This window comes from Scardinius erythrophthalmus, assembly GCF_964197995.2.
Source record: "Scardinius erythrophthalmus genome assembly, chromosome: 12".
NCBI lineage: Eukaryota > Metazoa > Chordata > Actinopteri > Cypriniformes > Leuciscidae > Scardinius > Scardinius erythrophthalmus.
In genome coordinates this window covers 34,322,178-34,343,948 of record NC_138232.1, presented here as the reverse complement: position 1 = coordinate 34,343,948, position 21,771 = coordinate 34,322,178, and the positions used below count along the sequence as shown (strand labels likewise).

Below are 21,771 nucleotides of genomic sequence, written 5' to 3'. Positions count from 1 at the left end.
GATGTCCAGATGACAGCACGGACAAGATGGCGGCCAGCTGGGAAGTGAAGTGAGGATGTCAACATCATTTCTTCAGTTCAAACAAGTCGGGATTTTCACCACCCATCCCCTCGATCAGTCAGCGATATAGTTCATGTTCCGTGCATCTGTTTTAGGAGCCGAAACCGGGACATTTTCACGGAAACGCGCGCATGGTTTTGCGCTATGTTTTGGAAATCCGTTTGCGCAAAGAGGACCATCAACTCTTGACGAGCGTTCTGGCCTGCATGAACCTCCAAAACCCACTCCAGGAGGCATCCAAAGAACGTTTCAACATCACATCGCACGCCACATCGACTGAAAGTCCTCGATCAGTCCGATCAACGCTGGTTTGTTTGGTGTTTGCGGTGATTTCCGCGATGAAGAGCAGCAGTTCTCATTAAAGCTGCGGAAGTGGAGGAGAGGTTTTCACGCCAGTCATCTTTCAAATGCACTTTCTGTCCACCCGTGGATGCTCTTTACTCCATTACCCAGCTGTTAAATATCTAAGACCGCATTAAAACTCTGGCGAACGGGATCCAGGGGTGCATTAGCAGTATTTTGTCCGGAAACAGTGTTTTTTTGCTGACTTGTTGGCCAGTTTTAGTGGTTAAAGTGACGCCATGGCTCATTCTCCAGTGCAGGGCAGTCTGCCTGGGATGCAGGTAAGATACACACAGCATTGTTTATAGTTTTCTTTAGGATATATAAAAGGTTTGAAACCACATAAGTGTGTTTGCCCCTCACTTTCATCTGAGTAAGAGTTTCTATTCGCTGAGAAGTTGCTGAAGAACAAAAATCTGACTGCCTCTTTGTCTAATGTGCTAAATAGTGTTGAGCCTAAACTTGTGTTATGCAATATGTGTGTGTGTGTGTGTGTGTGTGTGTGTGTGTGTGTGTGTTTTCTATGAATGAAGTCGTCTCATTGATTTGTGTATGCAAGATTAGGTGATAGGGTGGCCAGGCCACTCATGTAGTAGTTCAGATGTTTTCAATCAATGCCACAGTTCCCCAAATGTGATCATCAATGAGGGAACCGATCCTAAAATTTAAAAGGCACAATCAAATCGATTAATCGCATTTAACATAAAAGTTTGTTTATATAATATGTGGCATGTATATGCATATAGGTGTGTGCATATAATGTTTGTGTTATGTGTGTTTGTATATATATGTATATATATATATATATATATATATATATATATATATATATGTGTGTATGTATACACACACGCACAGACATGCACACACATCTACTGTTTAGGCTATTTATAATTAATATATATATATATATATATATATATATATATATATATATATATATATATATATATATATATATATATATATATATGAATGCTGCTCTGTTATTATTTGTTATTTATATTTATCTAACCCCTTTGGGGTTTAAAAACCCCTGTAGTAGTTGACTGGAGGTGGCCTGATCATTAGGTTTGGTTTACTATATTTCAGATATTTATGAAAAAGCACAGCAACTGTGATGCTTAACAGAAGAGGCTTTGAGTCCTTCATCATCAACTAAGGATGACAACAATTTAGAAAGCATCTCCATTAAATATTAAAATGTTGATGCTCTAGTCATCTAGAGAGCATTAGCACCACCATAACTCATATCATATATCAGATCATATATGAAGTGGGACAGTGAAGAACCCTTTTCATTGTAGTTTTGTTCTTCTGAACACAAAGATCCAAGAAAGAAAGGAAAACGTGAAGTGGAAGGGTAGAAACAAAAGGAAAGAGGGCGATGAGGGATGGAGAGATGTCTCCAGAGAGTAACCATCAAAACTGGGTCACTTGGTTGGGTCTCTATTCATGCTGGGCCATATGACTGGTCTGCCCTCAGGACGGGAGCGCAATCTGCCATCCCAAGTATAGTTGAAATGGCTTATCGTTCATTTAGGTTGAAGATGCCAGAAGCCATTGTTGCCTGAGAACCTCCTCCTTTTTAAGGAGACCCTCAAAACCAAAGAGTCAGTTTGTGAATAGGAAACCTGAAATTTTGTAGTCTGTCACAGACTGCCACAGGGAGGGCTACAACTCAACAAATCTGAAAGCATAGTGATGGAATAGGCGTTCATTATCTAGCATTTCCTAATGGGTCACAGAGGAATTGTGGTGGTCATCCATTAGGAACATTTCTGACTCCTGCATGCTCTCACCTGACAGTAACACACCTCATATGGAGTTTCCAGCTCCCTAAAACACAAACACAGATGGAAGCCAAGGGATGACGTGGCCTTCTAAAAGAATTTGCTGGCTGTTACACCTGTCAGCGTGTATCGGGATCAGGATTACGGAGATCAGCTGGGAGTGTAGGCGAGCAATCAGCATTAGGGCTGAATCAGGGAGCAAAGCCTTCATCATCTCCATGATGGGATGTGTAGATGACAGCTAATGAATCTCTGAGTGATGCATTAAAGGGCTCCTCTGTGGGTCTGTGTGCGCTTTGTGGAAAGATGTGCGAAAATGATCTGTGTCTGAGAAAATCAATTTGTGTGTGTCCAAGGTTTTTGTTCATAGGATGGCATCACTAGTTGACAGAGCACAGATTGGCAATCGTTCTCCAAGATGCTTGTCAAAATGCGTCATTTATCGCAGGGACTACTGTTCACTGGCCTCTTCTTCTCTTTCATTGTGCTGGAATTGGTTGATCTGGGTTGTATAAAACTGTGGTTCTCAGCTGGTGGGTTGCAGCAGGTTTGTTCTGACAGGTTCAAACGCTGACAAATGTGTGTGGAAAAAAAACCAGCAAAAAGGAAAAGGCATAGCCATGTGTCCAATTAAAATCTGTCATTTTGTTGTAAATTCCCTGGGTAGAATCTAGCCAAATTAGGTAGATGCAAACATGGACAGGTTGTCTTATCTACAAAAATAATGAATAAAATTATCGTTCAAAAGTCAGTAAGATTTTTAAAACGTTTTTTAAAGATGTCTGTTATGCTCACAGCATTTATTTGTTAAAAGATACAGTAAAAACTGTAATATTGTAAAATATTATTGCAATTTTTAATAACTGTTTTCAGTTTTAATATATATTAAAATGTAATTTATTCCTGTAATGGCAAAGCTGAATTTTCAGCATTACTCCAGTCTTCAGTGTCATCATCCTTCAGAAATGATTCTAATATGCTGATTTGATGCTCAAAAATCACTTCTTATAATCATTAATGATGAGTTGTGCTGTTTAACACAGCATTTATAATAAACAGCATTTATTTCAGCATTTATTTTTAAATAATATCTTTTGTAACATCATAAATGTCTTTATTGTAACCTTTGATCAATTTAATATGCCTTTGCTGAACAAAAGTATTAATGTCTTTCCAAAAAAACAAACAAAAAAAAAAACACTTTTGAATGATGAATATGGGTTTAATAATAATAAATAACCATAGAAATTCCAGATATATTTAGAAATGGAATTGTCAATTTACCTGCCCAACTTATTGGGAATTATTCTATTTAATATTTGACTTTAAGGACACTATTTGGTACTGTATTGAGTCAAGATGTAAAATTTGGTCCTGTAGCGAAACCACTTAAATCTAATGTAAACCAATGTTGAATTGGAAAATGAAATGAAATGGAAAACACATCTTCAGTCACTTTAAACCTTTGCTAGAGGTAATCAGTGCTTTCAGCCTTCTATCACATCATGGTAAAGATTTCCCTAAACAGATTTCCTTGATAATTCACGGTACCCTGAGGTATGAGGCATTAGAATAATGTCCTTTAGGCTGTGGGCACAATCTGCTCCCTTTCATCTTGTGTGTTTGGAGCACTAATGCTGTGGAAGATTGGCTCTGTCGTCATCCATTTAACTGGATTTCACACTTTTATGAGGTCCCCATGAAATCCTGCATGCGTGCACCTCCCGCAGCGCCTCTGATACTGCGCTGGACAAGCTGTTCTGCTGTTGTGTTCTGTGGCGTTCGGTAGGTTTAGAGCTTATGTTAGCGAAAAAAGATTTGGAGGATTTTAAGGTCGTGAATTTTTGCGAGCTCAGAGGATGTGCACGGCAGCAGTTCAGGATTGTCTTAAATTCAGGTCACATCGACGGGTAGTCTAGCATGGTTTATTTTGTTTTGTATTTGAATGATCTTGATGAAGCTGTGGTGATGTTTGGAACAGGTTTTGGAGGCTTAAGTTAGCGTGCAAGAGTTGAGCTCAAAACGGTCTGAGGTAAACAGGGTTCCTCTGCTAGTTCTGTTGTTATTTATTCAAGTGCTGCTGAGTTTAACCACAGTGGACTCTGGAGCGAGCTGCCTAATGCTAATAATGTCGCCGCTGTTTGTAGCTCTCTCTGTGTTCCCTTTAAGAAGGCCTCAGGGGTCTGAGATGTTCAGGGTCATGGCTGAGACCTCCGGGAACTTTGGTCCCAACCAGATGTGCTTTGGTTCTCAAACATACTCCGGTCTTGCTTCATAGCATTTCAAAGTCAAACCAAACTCTGTGTTAAGAGCCCATATTAAAGGGTTAGTTCACCCAAAAATGGAAATTCTGTCATTACTCACCCTCATGTCGTTCCAAACCCGTAAGACTTTCGTTTATCTTTGGAACACAATTGAAGATCATTTTGATGAAATCTGAGAGGTTTCTGACCCCCCATAGACAGCTACGCAACTGACACTTTGAGCGGTTTAGTGCAAATTTTCTGAAGGGACTCCATCGCTTTATATTATGAACAGATTGAATTTAGGCTTTAATTCACATATAAACATTAATCAACTCACACGTCAGTTATGATAAATAGAAGCTCCAGCATGTTCGCTTGACGTGCGAGAACCAATGAGGTTTATTCTCGCGTGTTACGCAGCGAGTTTAAGCTTCAGCAAGAGGTTTCTCGTGCGTCAAGCAGGTTCAATTGAGCTTTTGTTTATGTTTGCTGATCAATGTTTAAATGTGAATGAAATTTTTCCTAAATTCAATCTGTTCTTCATATAAAGCGATCAAGTATATGGAGAGACAGAAAGCTCTCAGATTTCATCAAAAAGATCATAATTTGTGTTGCGAAGATGAATGAAAGTCTTACGGGTTTGAAACGATATGTGGGTGAGTAATTTAATGACACAATTTTCATTTTTGGGTGAACTACCCCTTTAAGACCGCTCAGAGGTCGCATTGCAGTATGTTTAACCATTACCATTTCAGTGATGCATTGAGATCATTTTAGGTAATGATTGTCCTCTTGTTACTTGGATTGGTGAAGAATAGATTTCTTAATTTAAAAGTAGTGTGCCCCCTTTATGTAATTTTGTCTCTTACTAGGCCCAGTACTCTTTTCTGTGTAGAATTCTTACCCTAAAACATCACATGTGATTTAACAGTACTTTATCAATTTATTAATTGTTTAATCTGCATTAGGCAAAACAAAGTGAAACAAAGTCTTTGTTCCTTTTCATTACAGAATTTAAAAGCAGATCCTGAGGAGTTATTCACCAAGCTTGAGAGAATCGGTAAGGGTTCGTTCGGCGAGGTGTTCAAGGGCATCGACAATCGCACGCAGAAAGTGGTGGCCATCAAGATCATCGATCTGGAAGAGGCTGAAGATGAGATTGAAGACATTCAGCAGGAAATCACAGTGTTGAGCCAGTGCGACAGTCCCTTTGTCACCAAATACTACGGTTCCTACTTAAAGGTGAGTAGCCCTGCATATGTGACAAGGCGCTCTGAGGTCAGGCCATATGACTTCAGGTATGTGAACCATGATGAAACAGGGCTCAAAGCCAGGCACAGTGAAATCTTCTGCATTAACTGAATTCTACTTGGTCTGGACCACAGGGCTTCATTCAGGTCTCAAGCCTTTTTATGTCTTTGAAAACAATTAACAGCTCTGTTCGCCAAAGTAGGATTATAGGGTTAGTTCACTCAAAATTGAAAATTCTGTCATCTGTTACTCGCCCTCATGTCTTTCCAAACCCACAAGTCTTTTGTTCATCTTTAAAACGCAAATTAAGATATTTTTTATGAAACCAGAGAGAATGAATGTTCCACCAAAACGTTACCAGTTTATAAAGACATCGTAAAAGAAATCCATGTGAATCAAGCAGTTTAATCCAAGTCTTCTGAGGAGACACGATCGCTTTATGATGAACAGATTTAATTTAGGCTTTTATTCACATGTAAACATTGATCAACTCGCATAAATAGAGCACATCAAATATAGTTGATGCAAGCTTTAATGTGCTTGCTTGATGCAAGACACATCAGGCAAGTATGGTTGAGCTGCTCTTTAACATATATGATGTGAGAGAGCAATTGTTGACAGAATTTTCATTTTTGGGTGGATTATTCTGCTTTTACCTGTGATGTCAACGCCCCATTACTTTATAAGAAAACACGGCTATGTCATACTCAAGTAGTCATTTTAATATTCTAATTCGGTACTGAAGAATGCTTTTTAGTTATCTTACCACAGTTGAAAACAGCTGTGCTACTTAATGAAGTGTGGAATTTGCAACACAATGTCTTTTTTCTGTTGCTGAAGTGATGCCAGTACACTGACATTTCTATAGTCCAATTTTGGCTTCAAAGAAACGGCTTCCTCTAGAAAATCATCAGTCTATTGTTCTTTTGAGAGATGAAGGCTATTCCATCTGTGAGTGTACAAAACCGTCTTGAGTCAAGACCGCATACTGGATTTAAACAGGAAAGAGAGAAGATGCACAGCAGCAAGAGGACAACAGAGTGTCTAGTTTGAGAAACAGACACCCCTCAGGTCCTCAACTGGCAGCTTTGTTCAATAGTATTTGCCAAACACCAGTTTCGTCTGAAACGGCGGAAAGCAGACTTGGTTGTGGGCCTTGTTGGCAGAACTTCAAAGAAAAAGCTTCATCTGAAATTAGCGAATTAGAAAAAGTGGTAGAATGAGCAACTTGGAGACAGGGCAGTAAATGATTAGACAAGAGTGTTATGGATGGCTCAATCTAGGTTTAAAGTAAAAGGAACAATTTGACAGTAAGATCTGTGAGAAGTTCTAGATATAAAAAAGGTCAGTTTATTAAGAAACTCACGCCCCAGGGTGTGCACCGCTGGCATTGTTCACTCTAATATTATGAATAAAAGTATCAGTTTCTTTCAAAAACATTAATTTTTCTTAATTTCAATATTTTAAATTATATATTTTACTTAAGCTGAGCATCTATTACATCTCTTGTACAAATGAGCTATACATTTATTCAAGTTACTTTACTTCCTGAACAAGTGCGCCTGTCCGAGCAGCTTTCACATTCATGCGAATCGCGCCACAGTTCAGTGCAACCGAACTCAGACCACCTCCTACAGGTAGTCTCTGGTTTGGTACCCCCTCATGACAGCTTTTACATTACCAAATTTTCATGTGAACCGTGCCTCTTTTTTAAACTAAACTGGCAGTGTGAAAGCACGCTAACCCAGGGTGTCCAAACTTGGCCCTGAAGGGCCACTGTCCAGAGGAGTTTAGCTCCAACTTGCCTCAACACACCAGCCTGGAAGTTTCTAGTATGCCTTGTAAGACCTTGATCAGCTGCTGAACTCTACTGGACAGTGGCCCTCCAGGAGAGGGATTGGACACCCCTGGCCTAAGTCCCCTAACTCACTCAATGAACTGGCAGATATCATTACTTTCAGTGGCGTTCGTCTTGAAATAAAGCAAGTTTTGTGTATTTGGCCCAGGTATAGTTTGCTGAGTTTCATGCACCGTTTGGCAAATACACCCTACATAGTCGACCCTTCTAAGGGTGTACTCACACTAGCCAGTTTGAACCGTGCCCGAGTGCGTTTGACCACCAAAGCGCGGTTCGTTTGACTAGTGTGAGTGCTCCGAACCGTGCCCGGGCGCGGCTCGATTAGCCGGCCCTGGCCCGGTTGGAAGAGGTGGGCCAGAGCACGGTTCAGTTGGACTCGGGCGCGGTTCGCATGCAGTGTGAGCGCTAACCGTGCTGGAGCACGGAACAGGACGCGTGACGCAAACCTCCTCATACGAGCAGCACGATTACGTGAAAATTTTCGTGCCACAAAGGCGATAGATATGTTTAACAACAGGCTGTGAGAGGGCTGTGGACCAAACGACTCAAAATTATCCACAAAGTAAACAGAGCGATGGACTCAGAGCGATGCGCCGCTCTTCCTGTTTATCCCGAAACCGTCACACCATAATGACGTAAGCGTGCTCCGGCACGAATGCTGAAACCCTATGTGAGTGCAGGCCAGTGGGGGAGTGGGGAGGGGGGCAACCGTACCTAGTGTGAGTACACCCTAAATGAGTGTTCAGTACGACGCAAACACGCGCTGATGTCGATGCATAAGTCCGCACAGACACAAATCATTTGTCATGAACTCTTTGGGCTTTAAGGTTCATAAGTTATTACATTTCTTTACCAAATGTTTATATTACAAAATGTAGTTAAAAGCATTTTTTGTACCATATACTACTGCTAGTTTGAAAAAATGGCAACTCTTTATGAAGATTGATGCACAATGTTTGCAAAGTCTTTAGGTTTGCTTTTATTAGTTCATGTTCAAATTTATGAGAAGCTGATGACATTTTGTTCCACAGTGTACCTTAGATTGCGGCTCTCTTTTGATAGGATTGAGCTTGGCAAATGTTGAATGTAAAGCTGTTAGAAAGTAATAACCGTCACATTTCTGTGCACATTTTTCGGTTGATGTAGAATTGAGGCAGATCAATATGACACAGCTCACACAGATGACCTTAGTTATTACTATTTGGCGTGCTGTCAGATGGCAGTCCACTTCCCACTGTGAAGTGTAAAACTAACTTGTGTGGGTGTTCTTTAAATCAGCCTTGCAACCATTTCAGGCTTTGTCTCGCTTTCTCTCTCCTCAACCACTGCATGCTCTGTTATGTTCATAATCTTTGATGCCCCAGCTGTGATTGTCAACATTAAACTTGTTCGTCACATTCAAGTGCTTTGTTGTCGGAGAGAACACAATCGTGTAGGACACCAGGTTTATTCTAGCTTATTAAGTGGGAACATTTTATTAAAGCCTAAATGATATTTAGCATCCCATTCACTGACAAACATATAAACGTTCTCCACGCTATCTATAGTCAGCTTGCTGACGATTCTGAAATTTCAGATACAGGCTATTTTCGCTGTGTAAAAATTATTATTAAAATTTGTAAATATGCACTACTTTAATGACAAGACAAGGTGTAGTGGAAAAAACTAATAAAGAATACCAGTCACAGCAGCAATGGTTCTCCCCTCCCCCGTGTTTAATTCTCATTATCCCAGAGCTTCCCAGTGGTATTTACGACTTGAGAGGGCATTCATGTTAAAATTTTAACTAGGAAACTCGTATTGACGATAATTCCAATAGCTTGTGAAGGCAGCATTAGCCCCAGTGCCACAAATGGAAGAAAAAAATATGGGCGTTCACTTCATGATCAAGTTAAAAGGAACAGGGAAGTGCTTTAAAGTCACACTTCTTTCTGTTGTGCGTTTAAAGCTGCTAGCCTAAAAGAGAGAGAAACACAGACAGCAGCTGTAATTTCGGCCTGAGGGAATATACAACATGTATTTTTGGAAGAGAGAAACAGCCCGTAGTATCAGTTATTACTTTGAAGATCTGTAACGATGAACAGGAAGTGAAATAACTGGTTCAAGCATGGCACTGTGTTTAAATAACTATATTTTAAACTAGATTGTTACATTGTCCTGCCTGTACAAAACTCACTGTTAATTAAGTCTCACAGTGTTTGGTAGTCCATTGCTAAGTTGTTTTCTGAGTGGTTTAGGATGTTGCCAAGGTATCCTGGGTGATTTCTTAGATGTTTTGTCTGGTTGCTAGGTGTATTTTTACTGTACCATGTGAAAAGCTCATTCTCAAGACTTTTTTTCTCCTAAAAGTGTGGTCACATTAGATATTTTTCGGGCAAAATCCATTGTCTATTGTCAAATAGTCAGTAGTGAAGTGATGTAAGAACTATAAGGAAAGCTCACTTTTAAAAGCCACTTTTAAATCATCAGCTTTTTGATGGTCAACGTGTCACATCTCCGTGACCAAATTGAACCCGTTGCGAAATCGGCTGTGAGGAAATCTTTCGCCCTCACATTAAAATGCTAGATCGTGTGAATTTCAAGCTACTGGATTTGATCATGACCATTTGCAGCACTTTAAAACTTCCTGTTCACATAGCAAGTTATTTGTGGCTAGATATGATTTTATTTGTTTTATGCTGTTGTTTTTGCACATCCACATATTGTAACAAGCCATCATAGAACAAAGTATGAACAGAACACTTAAAAGCTTGATTGTTTAGAGTAAGTGAGGAAAAAATGGATTTAAAGCTACCTACAAAGATACTGTATATGGCTTGGATCCCTCCTTAACGGCAATATTATGAGATTTGTTGCTTTTTTACATTTTTTTTATCCATGTAGTGAAAATCATAAGATGGACCACTTAGATAAGTGACAGCACTCCTTTCCTCAACAGTGCTTGCAAAATATGCACCAAATTTAGCATGTACCAAAAAAAAATCTGAATAAGATATTTGTGCACTAATTTTTGGCTCACCATGCCAGCGCTTCAGTGCACTGATGACTGTAAATTATTTCAGGTACAAAAATACCTGAGAGAGACACAAGCACATTTGCCACAGAAAGATGAAAGAACACACAGACCTTTGTGGCTGTGCTGTGGTGAAACATTAGGTGCAAGAAATTAATTGTTCACTTTTAAGAGGTGCTCTGCATGCTTCTTCATTTTCAGAGTCACACACACACACACACACACACACACACACACACACACACACACACACAGAGAGAGAGGCTCATGCTCTCTCACTCTTTAAGCTTGTCATGTGAGGTGGGAGGTATGTAACCCAATTTTCACTCTTCCCTCTCTCTCAGTCTAGCTAATCCCAAATTAAAGGAGAGATTAGGATTACACATCTACCCTCTCTCTAGCAAATGCCCAGACTCCTCCCCAGACTTGTTGTTTGTTTGGGAGGTGATGGATTTTTCTCACCTTTCGGTGCCCAATTTCACTAATTACTCTCTCCTTCTCTTTCTCTTGCTGTAGGACACAAAATTATGGATCATTATGGAGTATTTAGGCGGTGGATCTGCCCTGGATTTGGTATGATATGTAACCTTTTTTCCTTAAACCTTATAGAGCCTAATGCAACTTTGTTTTATAATGCCTTATCCTTGATTTTCCTCTTAAATATGTGTCCACTTGAAGTCTTAAACATATGAAGAGTTCAGATGCAAAAACCTCTAAGTGCCATCTGAAATTTCCCTCTAGAATGATCATTTTTATCAAGCTTGTTTATTTAAGTTCAGTAATTTCACATAAATGACAATTAATAGGTAATTTTCATTGCCATTTAAGTGAAATTACTGAACTTAAATATATGAGCTTGATAAAAATGATCATTCTAGAAGAAAACTTCAGATGGCACTTAGAGGCTTTTGCATCTGAACTCTTCATATATACAACCATGTTTTTTTGTTGTCATGATCGACTAGGCTTGTGTTTGATCATTCTTCTCTTTCAGCTGGAGCCTGGTGCCCTGGACGAAACGCAGATCGCCACTATCCTGAGAGAGATCTTGAAAGGCCTGGAGTATCTACACTCTGAGAAGAAGATCCACAGAGACATCAAAGGTATGGATGTACGAATCAAAGTCGTCTTGACCTTAGACGGCATGACCATCTTATGCATATTGCACAGAAAAATGAAAGAGCGGGGCAAAATTTCAAGTTCAGATCTCCTTTGCAACTTCAGGATACACTGTTTTTTCAGTCCACCAGGACAGTTTCATTTATAAAGTACCAAGTTTCTTCACAAAAGACTTTTCTGGGTTTACAAGGCACACAGCATAGGTATTAGCAAGTATACATTATCATAATTTTACGGCTTCATGTTTACTTTTTTTTTTGCATATTGTTGCAGTCAAAAACAGTACAGTATTTGTGATTTTGTCTGTTTAGACTAATGCATAAAAAGCGACAGATGGTCTAAATAAAAATGCAAATTCATAATTTAACAGTAGGTGGCGCTTAGGGGAAAGCAGAAATACAGCGAATATCCCTTTTAGTCCGGTACATAAGGCACTGCCAAACTTCCTGTTTCTGACACCCGCTTGTCACAGAGAAGAAAGGAAGTCAAACAGTGTTTACTTGTTTTCAAACTGCAGATTTTTTTAATTCGCTATGGTGTTTATCAGATAGCACAAAATACAAGAGTACAGAGACAAGGGAGTCAGTTCTGGATTCTTCCTGTGCTGTTCACTGTCGCTTGGCAAAATACTCTGTTCATGAGCACAAGCAATTTGTGGTTTTATGTAACAGCGGGCATGTAAAAATTCTGGGCATGTGACCAAAATTATGAATCTCATTGGTTGGGCAGTTTTCTTTGCATTGCAATGGAAAGTATTAGAAAATCTCTCTGTAAAAAAAAACAAAAACACGGAAACGGTCACATTTACAACATGCGAATGTTTGCATTGGTCTTGTTAACAGATGCTCATTCAAATTAAAATGTTACCGCACCAGATTTTCACCTCAAAGATTTGTCTTGGTGTGAACTGGTGTACAAGCCTTTATGGTTTTTCAATCTGTTAAAGTCCCCCCTGTGGTGAAATCAAGCTTTTAGTGTTGTTTATACAGTGAGGAAAATAAGTATTTGAACACCCTGCTATTTTGCAAGTTCTCCCACTTAGAATTCATGGAGGGGTCTGAAATTGTCATCGTAGGTGCATGTCCACTGTGAGAGACATAATCTAAAAAAAGAAAATCCAGAAATCACAATGTATGATTTTTTAACTATTTATTTGTATGATACAGCTGCAAATATGTATTTGAACACCTGAGCAAATCAATGTGGTTTCCTGTAGTTTTTCACCAGGTTTGCACACACTGCAGGAGGGATTTTGGCCCACTCCTCCACACAGATCTTCTCTAGATCAGTCAGGTTTCTGGGCTGTCGCTGAGAAACACGGAGTTTGAGCTCCCTCCAAAGATTCTCTATTGGGTTTAGGTCTGGAGACTGGCTAGGCCACGCCAGAACCTTGATATGCTTCTTACAGAGCCACTCCTTGGTTATCCTGGCTGTGTGCTTCGGGTCATTGTCATGTTGGAAGACCCAGCCTCGACCCATCTTCAATGCTCTAACTGAGGGAAGGAGGTTGTTCCCCAAAATCTCGCAATACATAGCCCCGGTCATCCTCTCCTTAATACAGTGCAGTCGCCCTGTCCCATGTGCAGAAAAACACCCCCAAAGCATGATGCTACCACCCCCATGCTTCACGGTAGGGATGGTGTTCTTGGGATGGTACTCATCATTCTTCTTCCTCCAAACACGTTTAGTGGAATTATGACCAAAAAGTTCTATTTTGGTCTCATCTGACCACATGACTTTCTCCCATGACTCCTCTGGATCATCCAAATGGTCATTGGCAAACTTAAGACGGGCCTTGACATGTGCTGTTTTAAGCAGTGTAACCTTCGTGCCATGCATGATTTCAAACTATGACGTCTTAGTGTATTACCAACAGTAACCTTGGAAACGGTGGTCCCAGCTCTTTTCAGGTCATTGACCAGCTCCTCCCGTGTAGTTCTGGGCTGATTTCTCACCTTTCTTAGGATCATTGAGACCCCACGATGTGAGATCTTGCATGGAGCCCCAGTCCGAGGGAGATTGACAGTCATGTTTAGCTTCTTCCATTTTCTAATGATTGCTCCAACAGTGGACCTTTTTTCACCAAGCTGCTTGGCAATTTCCCCGTAGCCCTTTCCAGCCTTGTGGAGGTGTACAATTTTGTCTCTAGTGTCTTTGGACAGCTCTTTGGTCTTGGCCATGTTAGTAGTTGGATTCTTACTGATTGTATGGGGTGGACAGGTGTCTTTATGCAGCTTACGACCTCAAACAGGTGCATCTAATTTAGGATAATAAATGGAGTGGAGGTGGACATTTTAAAGGCAGACTAACAGGTCTTTGAGGGTCAGAATTCTAGCTGATAGACAGGTGTTCAAATACTTATTTGCAGCTGTATCATACAAATAAATAGTTAAAAAATCATATATTGTAATTTCTGGATTTTTTTTTTTGATTATGTCTCTCACAGTGGACATGCACCTACGATGACAATTTCAGACCCCTCCATGATTTCCAAGTGGGAGAACTTGCAAAATAGCAGGGTGTTCAAATACTTATTTTCCTCACTGTATGTCTATGTGGTGTTTTTAATATGCTTTAAGACAAACCATGTGCAAATTCATAAGTTAACACCATTGCTGAGTATTTTCTTCTTAAAACTGCAACCAAAGACAGTCTCAAAAACACGGTTTGAAATCACTGGTGTTTCTGACGTCACAAACTACCTTGTAACCAAACATGTCAACGTGTGATCTCGCGTATACTAAATGAGGCAAGGGTGTAGAGTTACATTACATTCAGGCCATTTTAAGGCATAAAGATTTTTTTTTTAAAGGAATTTTTTGGTGATCAAAGATGAGTTTTAAGGGATACAATTATTGACTACAGGGGGAATTTAAATGTTTGAAGCACTTGTGCATATCAGAGATTTTCAAATGTCTTGATTATCATCCATATTTTTATTTACTATTAAAATATCTAAGTGGACAGCATATGATGAAGTTTTAGCTCAAAATACCCCACAGATATTTTTATATAGCATGTTAAAATTGTCACTTTTTGAGGGTGAGCAAAAACGCACCGTTTTTGTGTCTGTTCCTTTAAATGCAAACGAGCTGCTGCTCCCTGCACAGAAGGCGGAGCTTCAAGAGCTTGTGTCCTTTTACCTCACACAGACATGCACTGAAAATTTCAAAAACTTTTAGCCTTTTATGTTCAAACTGGAGTCAGATAATGATGGAGAAACTCAAGAAGAAGTGACAACATGTAGAAGCAACAGGACATTTCTGAATGGTAGTTATCTTCTAGTCATTGATTAGCATATTCTGTCATGATAATCTATAAATCACGTTCCCGGGGGCGGGGTTTATGTACATTTTAGGGTTGGTGATGTCACTAACCCGGAAGGAATGTTGTGTAGTCTCTACCAGCCGTTTGTTGTAGTCCTTAAAAAGCAATTTCTTTAAAAGCAAAAATCTCCCTTTGCTTTGAACTTTGAGCATTGTAACTTTGCAGATGTTGTTTATTCTCAAACAGCAACATTACACACTAACTAAAGTTAAAAAAGTAATCTTCATATCATATTCATCATAAATCATATTCAACCACCCCTTTAACTAGTGCTGGAAATTCAGTAATCACTGAATCAAATTTAATTTTTGAAATGGTAATGTCAAATTTGGTTAGTGTGAGAGAGAAAAAAGATATTTTTTTTATATATTCCATTAATGTCTTGCACATTAACAGTATATTAAAATAATAATAAAAAGTAAAATAAAATAATGCTCCCTAGCACCCCTTTGACCCCAGTTTGAACCCCTGACATAGATAACGTATCTCACTGTTTGTTGGTACACTCTAGCTAACACACACTTTCCCTCCTTCCCTTCTTTGTTTCTTTCAGCTGCAAATGTATTGTTGTCGGAGCAAGGGGAGGTGAAGCTGGCAGATTTCGGTGTGGCCGGTCAGCTCACAGACACACAGATCAAGCGTAACACATTTGTGGGAACGCCCTTCTGGATGGCACCAGAGGTCATTAAACAGTCTGCCTATGACTCAAAGGTGAGGGTCGCTGTAGACAATTCAAGGAGTCATTGCCTCAGACGTCTGCTTCTGTATTTGGTGTTGATTTGTAATGTCTTGTTCGTTTTTTCCGTATGATTCATTCTGAGTTTTTCCAGGCTGATATTTGGTCGTTGGGCATCACAGCGATTGAGCTGGCGAAAGGAGAGCCGCCCCACTCCGATCTCCACCCCATGAAGGTGCTGTTCCTCATTCCAAAGAACAACCCCCCTACACTGGAGGGCAACTACTGCAAACCTCTGAAAGAGTTTATCGAGGCCTGTCTAAACAAAGAGCCCAGTTTTGTGAGTATGATCATAGGGGATTCCCAGAGGTCATTTCCTCCTTTCTGGTTCACTGATCCTTCTGGCAAAACAGTGTATTCTATTTCTGCTAGTCAGGTCATGATCTTTTTGTGGTTATCAAGTCATGTACTATAATTGTACCTGCATCAACATTGAAGTTTAATTTCAAAGGACTCATCTCACTCCTTGTTTTTCTTTGTTTTTGTCTTCATCTCAGAGACCGACAGCCAAAGAGTTGTTGAAACACAAGCTAATTGTGCGCTATGCAAAGAAAACGTCCTATCTGACGGAGCTCATCGACAAATACAAGCGCTGGAAGGCCGAACAGTCCCGAGCAGAATCCAGCTCCGATGAGTCTGACTCGTACGACACTCAAATCACATCTAAAAAGCTTTTCATAATATGCTTAAAAAATATTATTATTGTCATCGTTTACTCACCCTCGTGTCTTTTCACAATGGTATGCATTTATTTATTTTGTGGAACATGAAAGATATTTTGATGAACATTGGGAGCCAAATCAAATTGAATCCCAATGACTTCCATTATATGGACAAAAATAATTTCTCAAAATATCCTCTTATGTTTCACAAAATAAAGAAAGTCATAGAGTTTTAGAAGGAGATGATGGTGAGTAAAATTGACATTTCATTTAACCAAGTTAATTCAAATATAAGAAATATTCACATTCTGTTTTATGCCAGCATCTTCAGAAATTGTTCAAATGCTGAAGTGACAGAAACATGTTCAAATGTTTTACTTTTAATTTATTAAAGCTTATTCAAGACAAACTGTAGTTGACCAGAGCAAATGTACATTTTCCACAGATGGTAAACAGGGCAACAATTTACCTAAAGCCTTTATGTATAATGCATTATATAGGTGTTCATGTACATAATGCATTAGACTTTCTAAAGGTGTGTTCAATGAATAGATAAGTGTTGTAATGTATTATAACTTATAATGCCTTATAAGTGACTTATAATATGGTCTCACAAATAATTGTAAGGTGCATTACAAGGCATAATTAATGCATTAAAAATACTTTTAGAATGCATTTTATATATTTATATATATATATATATATATATATATATATATATATATATATATATATATATATATATATATATATATATATAGGCTTTAAGTAAAGGGTAACTGAAAACAGATTAAAACAGGCAGCATGATTGTTGCATGTTGTAGTTGTCCAATCAATGTTTTTAACATTGTAAATATCCAAAAAATACATAAAGAATGTTAACCCAACTTAGTGTGAAATTTGGAAACTTAATACTTAATACTTAGAAGTATAAACCTTGTGAAACACGGAAGAATAACTTCCACAATCTAAACAAATGAAATAGCTAACTGTACCGGTTGTGTAATCTAGATGATGTTATAGTTTTGCTCCCTTTCTTGTTTTTGGCCCTCTCTTAAAATCTTAAGCCTTTCTTATGCATCCTATTTCATTTCATTTGAAATGAATCCCTCCTATTTTCTCTTTTCCACTCAGAGAACCTGATGGCCAGGCGTCTGGTGGGAAGGACTTTGGCAGTGATGACTGGATCTTCACCATTCGAGAGAAAGACCCCAAAAAGCTGCAGAACGGAGCCAGTCTAACAGGAGAAGAGGTAGGAGACAGAGCTCAAGGCCACACCTGACTTGTGTCGAGTAAACGGTTCATCTCAGTGTGTGACGTGTTGTTTTCTGCTTCCACAGGAGCCCATCAAGAGGCCCCTGTCCCAGAGTCTGTCCACTGTCATCACTCCAGTCTTAACCGAGGTAGGAAGTGACATCACTGCCACAGTTGAACTGTCACTACCTAAATCAGCCAGTATATTTGTACTTAACAGCAGTGAGGTCACATATTGGCTATGGTTGCACTGGTCCAACCCTATTTGGGGTTGAAAACCATTTTGGGACACCAAAGTTTTTTTCTTTTCTTGTGAATGTTTTTTTTATTCCTTATGTAGGCTCCCATTTCCCTATTTCACCAAGGTCCCCTCACTTTGATATTTATGGCTTCGCCACTGGTATGTAAAAGATATCAGAAAGATGAATGCCTTATATCTTAAAAGCATATCTTAAAGGTGGCCGTCACTCCCTCAGGCCTCTTACTAATCAGTATGGAGCAATGAGGTATTTGAGGCGGAGAGCGGAAAATAGAGGGATGCTGGGAAAAAAGCCCAGGGACAAGTGACTGCACACTAATTTGTTCCACCCTCTTCTTCGTTCAAGGACAAATCCTTCCATTTCCTGTCATTCTCTCCATAAGAGTGCAGTGCACTGTAGTCTTAACTGGACTCTTGACTCTAAGAAGATAGTCTTTAAAGTTGGCAATATTATGGGACATTTCATGTGACGGTAGATGTCAAATGGTAAAGATTTTTCTATATCACAGAATATGTGCAGCACAATTTAAAACGATCAACAAATTACTCCAAACTGCATTGTGAAAAAAGGAGCAGTTTGTTTTTTACTTAAGATTATTCAGTTAATAATATTACCATATTATTTATAACAATATAATAAGCTTAACTAAACCCTTATATTAACTACAGTATTATAGGTAACAAAATAAGGTCTGACTCTCATTTGTTAATATTATTTATTGCATTTATTATCATGAACTAACCATGAGCAATGGTTCATTTTTAGTTCATGTTCGCTCATGTCCATTAAATAATATTAACAGATACAACTTTTTATTATGTATTAGTAAATGTTAATATTAACATTAGCTGAGATTAGCAAAGACATTAGCTTCAGATTCTAAAGCATTTATTAGTTCATGTTAATCAATATAGTTAACTAATGTTAATAAATGGAATCTTATTGTAAAGTGTTACAGTATTACATCTTAATATTTATAATAAATATTTATAATATTCAGTATCATATTTTATATATATATATATATATATATATATATATATATATATATATATATATATATATATATATATATATATATATATATATATATATATATAATATATATATATATTCATTTGCTTATATAGTTAATTATACCTATTCAAATAGTTTGCATCCATCAAATGAAATCCAAGTGTATATATATATACACTAATTTGATGGAAAAAAAAATCAGTTCTTTGAAGAAAAAAAAAAAAAGTTCAGTTCTTTTACAAATAAATATGATAAAAATAAATATTACTGTGTGATTTATGTAATATGTAAAACAAAACTGGTTTGAATTTCATGCAAAAACTGCAATATTGTGATGTATACTGTTATAAAAAATGACTTGCACCTAGTTTTGTTGCCTAGTGGTCAGTGATCTGAGCTTGTAAAAGTAAAGTTATGGGTTAAGCTCTCATTACCGCTGTCACTAGCGGTTTACTCCAAGGATGCTGCTTGTATAATAAATGTGCTTTGGATAAGGCATCAGCTGCATGTATAATGATGTGTGTCCTCAGCTGAAGGAAGGAGCAGGAGAGGCTGCAGCAGCGACGGTAAAGCCTGAGGTTCTGGAACAGCTCGGGGAGGCCATTTTTCTCGCTGAGGAGGCATATCCGGGGATCTCGGATGTCATGGTCACCCAACTTGTTCAAAGGCTACAACGGTAAGGATTGCACACTTGTGACTCACATTTTTCCCAAGATAGTTTTTCTTTTAGACTTTCCAGTTGTAATCATTTTAGTATAGTTACAAATCACCAGATTATGCTTCTACTCTAGAGCCAAAGCAACCTTTTCAAAATTAACCTTAATTTCGTTAACAAATGGAGGAGTAGATGAAGTGAGGATGTGAGAATAAATACCAAACATTCAGAGAGAAAGTACACTACCATTAAATTGAAATTTTCCAATATTCTTTGATGCATAGAAAGTTCAAGAGAACAACATTTCTTTGAAATATCAAGCTTTTGTAACATTTTAAGCGGCTTTACTGTCACTTTTGATTCATTTAGTGCATCCTTGCTAAAGTATTAATTTATTTAAACTCCAAACTTTATATATCATGTTTTGCTTTGAAAACATATCAGCACTTTTAAGCCATCAGTTGCTTTCATGGACCGCGGAACATACCAAAAGAATGCAGGGGGGAGCTAGAGAGGCACACCTAAAGTGGTTAACAGAACTTCACACTGGATTAGAAGTGTCACCTTTTTAAAACACAAAAACATTTCAGAATCTTGCATTATAATTGTCCTAAATCCGTAATGTACATACTTCTGCTAATAGTATAAGTTAGATGCCAGATATATGACATATTCTTCTAACCTTAATTTATGATTCTGGATAATCTGGACAATGTTTTTTTTATATAAATAGAGATCACGGTTCTCTAACGATTCTAACATAACATGTAATTTACTTAATTAGTAAAATTCTATTTATAAAAAAAAGATATAATCGTATATGTGTATATATACATATATATGCATGTTAAAAATGCGTTTATATCTGAACTACAGATTTTTCTCCCAATACTTTCTGTGCTTGCATGAGCACTGCTCTCTCTGGGTCAACGGCAGGGTGAAAGCTTGTTTAAATATTCTGTTGAGATTGTAATTTCAAAGGTTTAATAGACATAGTGGAATCATTTAGGAATAAGATGGCACGCGTTTGACTCGAGATTTTTATTTTTCTGAATAACCGTGCATACATGTATGGGCCTGTAGCCTATGTATTTTTGTTTGTCATATTTGTACCAGACCTCCAAAGTAACCTGGGCGCCCCCACCGCTCCTGCAATCCATGGTTGCTTTGATCTAATGGCCAAATATAAAGCATCTATTGGTCAACCAGTAAGCTTCCTTCATGCACAGATTTCTCAGCTTTCATTTTTTCTTACATGCAGGTTCTCTAGGGAAAGAACATCATCCTCATCGCACCAGTGATTACTCCATTCGCCTGTCCGTCTCTCTTCAGTCCCGCCCCCCCCCCCCCCCCCCGGCATCAGCTCAGCGAATCCTGACACCAGCAGACTCTGTGACGTCTACCCTGGAGGACCAACTGTCCTTCACTAGCTTATCAACAGAACTTCTCAAACTCCTCAAGCTTCCCCTAGTTTCACTTTTCTTTTATAATCTCCTTGAACACTCTTTGGAGCGTGTGTGTGTGTGTGCGCGCGTGTATGTGTCATAGTGTGGTCGTAATGGAGGCTGCTTAAGCAATGGACAAAACGTAGATGTAACTCCTTTGGCTAAGTACAGAGTGAGATGGAGGCAGGTCGTTTTGCATTGTTGCACCCGAGCTTTTGGAAGAACGCATTAAGTGTATGCCATCACAGGGCGAGGAGACCCGGTCTGTCACCGCCTCCTTCACCTGAAACAAAATACAAGATAGTGTGCATGACTCTGAACAAAATGCATGTGTGAAGACGGATGTCTGTTGGTGTGCGTGCGTGTGCGCATCCGAGCCCTGACACGAAGGAGATTGCAGTTCTCAAGCTGAAATCTCAGGTAATCTGCGAACAAGCAGACCGGTCATCCAGGAAGACAGAGGGCGCTATGTTTGGATTTGTGTACAGATCTGTGTAAATAGTCTCAATTTTACAGACCTTTAAAAAGAGATGATGGATTTTTGCAAATGAATCACTGTGTACAGATGGCCAAGAGCTTCTGTAGATATTGTTAGAAACAAAAGAAAGGTAAATATTTAAAAAAAATCAAGCGTCTGAAATGGCCATTACTGAAATGCCTTGCCTTTTTATCAAATGTACATTTTTGGGGGTGCTCTGTTAATTTTAATAAGAAATTAAAGGGTTTTACTCAA

The 21,771-nt window shown here is 38.6% G+C and overlaps 1 protein-coding gene across 2 annotated transcripts; it reads left to right on the top strand.

Moving 5' to 3' along the window:
- On the top strand, positions 1-21,771 carry stk24b (serine/threonine kinase 24b; the record flags this gene model as incomplete). 2 transcript variants are annotated; one of them, XM_081381700.1, is made up of 11 exons in its annotated part: positions 1-683; positions 5,453-5,683; positions 11,080-11,136; positions 11,558-11,666; positions 15,563-15,720; positions 15,840-16,025; positions 16,243-16,388; positions 17,542-17,659; positions 17,748-17,810; positions 19,469-19,614; positions 20,855-21,771. In XM_081381700.1, the coding sequence occupies exons 1-11, from the start codon at positions 642-644 to the stop codon at positions 20,892-20,894; spliced, it is 1,296 nt and encodes a 431-aa protein (XP_081237826.1). In that variant the 5' UTR covers positions 1-641. The 2 variants fall into 2 exon arrangements, with proteins under 2 accessions (XP_081237826.1, XP_081237827.1); XM_081381701.1 differs by lacking the exon at positions 20,855-21,771 and having other exon boundaries at positions 8-683; positions 19,469-19,618.